The sequence below is a fragment of the Penaeus chinensis genome, chromosome 1 (genome assembly GCF_019202785.1).
Source record: "Penaeus chinensis breed Huanghai No. 1 chromosome 1, ASM1920278v2, whole genome shotgun sequence".
NCBI classification, from domain to species: Eukaryota; Metazoa; Arthropoda; class Malacostraca; order Decapoda; family Penaeidae; genus Penaeus; species Penaeus chinensis.
In genome coordinates, this window is record NC_061819.1 from 21221291 (window position 1) to 21226290 (window position 5000).

The 5000-nt window shown below is 43.3% G+C and overlaps 1 protein-coding gene across 5 annotated transcripts in view; it reads left to right on the top strand.

The window, feature by feature from the left end:
- Window positions 1–5000, top strand: part of LOC125025749 — a 333248-nt gene that overhangs the window by 327161 nt on the left and 1087 nt on the right. For all 5 annotated transcript variants that reach the window (XM_047614239.1, XM_047614318.1, XM_047613982.1 and 2 more), the window contains 7 exons: window positions 790–931; window positions 1184–1333; window positions 1578–1721; window positions 1825–2049; window positions 2272–2421; window positions 2624–2782; window positions 2899–5000. The exon at window positions 2899–5000 is cut by the window's right edge and continues 1087 nt beyond it. In XM_047614239.1, coding sequence (XP_047470195.1) covers window positions 790–931; window positions 1184–1333; window positions 1578–1721; window positions 1825–2049; window positions 2272–2421; window positions 2624–2782; window positions 2899–3095 — 1167 coding nt within the window. In that variant the 3' untranslated portion in view covers window positions 3096–5000. The remainder of the gene's footprint in view (window positions 1–789; window positions 932–1183; window positions 1334–1577; window positions 1722–1824; window positions 2050–2271; window positions 2422–2623; window positions 2783–2898) is intronic.

Genomic DNA, 5000 nt, shown 5'->3' on the forward strand with positions numbered 1-5000 from the left:
CGGTGAAAGCAATTCGACTAATAATAACGGCAGACAGATAGATAGATTGATAGATGCTCTGTATTATTGTTATCTATGGATGCAGTGGTGATGAGCATTGTAGTTTAGGGTATGTTAAAGATTTACTGGTTTGTAGACTTTTAAATTTGAATGTTTTGCTGGCCATCGAGGAGAATGAATATTGGTCCATCTGCAGCGGGAAAATGAGTTTCTTGGTTGTACCGTTTGACACTTATTGAAATAATGATGGTCATGGCTGCACTTCGCAATTAGTAGTGGTATCAATTTCACTTTGTATCGTTGTTGATCGGCGTTTCCCACAAGGTTAGAGTCGAATTATGTTAATTGTCTTTATGGGGTAAAAGGTACTAAAAAGGAAATGCGTGAAATGAGATCCAGTCGTCAGCCTCTTCGCCAGATCGCATCGCTTGCTTGGTGAAGTTCGTGCATTCGTAGCTTAGGGTCGTCCGCGATTGGGGAGATAAGATCACTTATTAGAACATTTATGAGTGAATTATTAAGTGGCATTGCACAGATTGAAGCTTTTTTTTATACGTGGAAATTCGTGTACGTTTTGTATGTGCCACAAATAAACATCACATTCGCTGAGTCATAAGGATTTTGTTTTCAGCCAAGTAGCACCAAGTTTAAAGAATTGAAAGTGGGTTGTAGGAGGAATCAGTCATTACATTACATCCACCACATAATTCCTCTGTAGAGGTCGAGATATTTACTATCATCCTCCTCCAGAGCTAATAACCCAGCACTAATGGTACCCTCCGCCCCCAGTATAACACCCTGCAGCGCGTGGTGGGCGAGTGCCACCACAAGAACCAGTGCCGGATCCAGGTGTCCCCCGAGACCTTCAGCGAACACGACCCTTGCCCCGAGATCCGAAAGTACATCGAGGTCGCCTACAAGTGCCGCCCAGGTGAGTCGGGCTCTCGCGCCTCGTCGGGAACACCTGTTTGAGTGACGCCCATGGGGGTCTCAGCTGGTCATCCCCGCCAGAGGCGGTATTAGAAATTATGTATTTACATTTTTTTAAACATTGTATATTTATTTATTATTATACTTGGCTTATACTTGGTTTTGCCTTGTCATGGGTCACATCGGCAACGAAGCCAGAATCACCTCTAGAATCTAACTTTCAAAACTAACAAAATGTCCTTCACTCTTGCAGAAAGATTCATAAACAAAATCGTGTGCGAAGGAGGCGAACTCACTCTGAAATGCGGCAAGAACTCCCGGCTGGCGATCTACAGCGTGTTGTTCGGGCGAAGCAAAGAGGGCTCTTTCATGTGCCCCCAGCCGGCGGGCGTCCCGGAGGAAGGTCGGTTTTGTGTGTGTGTGTGTGTGTGTGTGTGTGTGTGTGTGTGTGTGTGTGTGTGTGTGTGTGTGTGTGTGTGTGTGTGTGTATGTGTATGTGCGTGTGTGTGTTTCCATTGTTAATGCGTGGGTATCCATTATTGAATGCACATATTCAATGTAAAACAATCCAGTTGTATGGGTATCGATAGCTCTCCGAAGCGATAAGTCATACATTCGCCTTTATTCACCGTGCCTCATCCTTCTAGACTGCCAGGCGAGCTTCGCGACGGAGATGGTGATGTCGCAGTGCCACGGCAAGAGGCAGTGCGAGCTCCACGCCAACTCGAGCACGTACGGGAAGCCCTGTTCGTCTGAATCGAAGATGTACATGAAGACTGTGTACACTTGTGGTAAGTTCACTTTACTGCTGTTCTTGAGGTAAAAGTTTATTGATTTGCAATTTCCCAAAGTCGGGCTTAAGGTCATCACTAACTCCTCTACAATCCCCTATAGTTCCACGGAAGATCCTGAAGGTGCCGTACCAGGAGGGCCTGCATCCCGACGAGCAGCCCGAGGAAATCCCGGACGAGGACAGCATGATGTCGCCGCCGGCCATGCCCCCCGCGCGGCGCCCCGACCCCCCGCCGCCGCAGTCCTCGACCTCCGACCCGCACGAAACGAAAGCGACGACCGTCTTCTACAATCCCACCGTCACGACCAAGCTTCCTGAGAAGAAGGGTGAGGAACAGGCGTTGTTTTCTAAAGGCGTCTAATGTGGAATCACTAGTTCTTATGTATCCGAACTGACGACCAACTGGTATCGCTCTGTTATTATTACTAAGTAAAAATGCTGATTCCACTTTGGCCCCTTTGCGTAGTTGTGCTCAGGTACTGAAGGTTTGCTCAGTCCAAAGTCCTTTTAACCCAAACACGCGTCGCTGAAGAGCCTGTCCGTTGCAGGAGACAACGGCGTGAGAGACTACCCCCAGGACGGCGTCCCCCGGAGCCAGCCGGACCTCATCAACTGCACTGTGACCATCCTCTCCGGCTCCAAGAACCGGGAGATCGGCTTCCTCACGGAGTGGATGAGGGCGGTCGCCTTTATCAAAAGTACGGAAGCAAAGGATTTGGGAACTTACCTGAAACCTCTGCAGTTTGTGCCATTGTGGTTTCTAGTGTATAGAGTGCATTAAATTCATGGCAATATATATTTATTAATTTAAAAGGCACTGTACTTTCCAGTGCGTTCTTTGATGATTTGAGCAAATGCAATAAGGTTCGTTTTAGGGTAATTTGAGACCTTTTTTTTCAGAAAATTTCGAGAAATTCATTTTGTACTTGATGGTTGGACTGTGTGTGGGTCTGTTGCTGTTCCTGTTTGTGGTCGTGGGTCGTCTCCTTTTGGAAAGACATCTGGCCAAGCGAGAAGCCAAAAATGTCAACGACCCGCTCACCTCTGTTTTTGCAACAGGTAATTACTTATCACAGAGTCTGAAGAACAAATGCATTACCGTCCGTAGATTTAGAGAATTGCCAGCACTAAGAGCGCATGAACACCTCCGACCAACCATTGCCGCGTCTTTGCAGATATCGACGACATCGACGGCGACCTGGACCGGTCAGCGCCCCACGGCTCGTACCTGTGCTTCTCGCCGTCGGCCCAGGAGCCCCAGCACGACGTGGTCCGCTACACCACCATAAGATCGGGCATCAGACAGCAGGACAGCGACACCAATCCGCGGAGCTTAAGCAGAACAAATAACAACCAGTTATTTTATAGTTAGTTGTCAATAGACAGCTTTTTGTAGCTTTACATTCTGTACAGTATAGTAAATCTTAAAGTTATTTATACAACACTGATGTATAGATAATTGTACATATTGCTAAAATATTGCTTTTCACAAGTTATGTTGTCTTTTTTTCTTTGCTCAGTGTGTTTGTGTGTACTTAATCCAAGCAAATTGTTCTGACAATATAATAAAACCAAAAATGTGTATTGTGCTAGTTCTGTGACTATGTAAATATGAAGAGCCCAGAGGAACAATTGGGTAACAGGGAGATACGGGGCTTCAAATATACTGTGTATATGAAAGTGTGAGCTCACGAGACGGAAGTGTGTTCAGTGTCGGGCAAGCTCATGCATGATAGACGCTCGTAAATAACATACTAGCCAAATCAACGGTGTTAAATTGTGTTGATAATCGACGTGACGTTTGGAAAAAAAAGTAGTTTTGTAAATGAGATGCAAAAATTATAATGTTCAGAAACACCATACTGTGCTTGTATATTTCCTATCACGGCTAGGAGTTTTAAATTTAAAAAAAATAATAATTTGTAAGATATTAGTTTTTGATATATGTATAATGCATTAAACATTATGTGACTGCATTTTTTTGTCATAAAATACGAATTTGTTCCGGGTGGTCATTTCTGTATGTTGTAAAGAGCATTCTATTCAGTTGACTTGCTTGATGCAGAGGAAACTGTCTGGTTGGTACCAGAAGGCTGACGAAGGATAAAGCCAGTGATCGCAAGTCCTCCTGAAATATTTTATTTGTTTCATACTGCAGGGATACTTTGCCAACAAATGCCTGGGCCACGGGAGGACAAGGTAGAGAGGTTCGTCTTAAATTCGGTTTTGCTTGAGTAATTTGTATGTGTCTGGAGAAAAAAAAGAATTGTATTGTTAATTTGTAGATGCCACATTTCACACACACATGTACACATCAGTGATTCCCGAATGCACAATTACAAATAATGTTCAGTGAAAAAAAAAATGTTTAATTGCATTCGGGAACATTCACAGTACAAGTGTACAAACATCCATCCACAGTTTAACACTATATGATGAATGTTTCCGCTTTATGTGCTGTACTGTACATTCGCAAACATATACTATTTGTGACTCAATATAGTTTTGTTTTAAATTGAATACCATGCATTAGAACCACACAGCATTGTACAGGAACACTAAAGGCAGTTAAATTTAAAGTACTGAAATGGAAGAACAAATGAACGAGAGAGAGAGAGAGAGAGAGAGAGAGAGAGAGAGAGAGAGAGAGAGAGAGAGAGAGAGAGAGAGAGAGAGAGAGAGAGAGAGAGAGAGAGAGAGAGAGAGAAAGAGAGAGAGAGAGAGAGAGAGAGAGAGAAAGAGAAAGAGAAAGAGAGAGAGAGAGAGAGAGAGAGAGAGAGAGAGAGTAGGAGAGGAAGAGACGGTAACCGATCAGCCTCTGGCCGTGGAGTCGAACACAGTGAGAAAGCTTGTTTTTTGTTCCCGAGGCGCTTTGCCTTGCTCTGGCTGTCTTACTCAGGACTGGTGTGTATTATGTGCAACAACTACTTGCAGCTCAGCAGGCAAATGTTTAGGTTTAAAGACGTGCTACTATATATATCTGTCTTGAAGTTTGCCTCTCAGAGTCTATATTTTTGTGTTTGTTCATATGTGAAGGCATCTGAGACCCATTTGCCATTTATGATTTGAACTATAGTTTGTACAGTGCTTTTTTAGTCCAAATATGTAATGTAAGCATTCTTAAATTTTGGTGATTTGTTTGTGAAATTTTGCCTTTTTGATAATAGTGACTCAAACACACAGCATTTTAAATTATAAATTGTAAGGCTAACATACATAGTGAAGAAAAAGTTTAAGATTTATTTTTCATATATTTGATCAGAAATATGAAATGTGT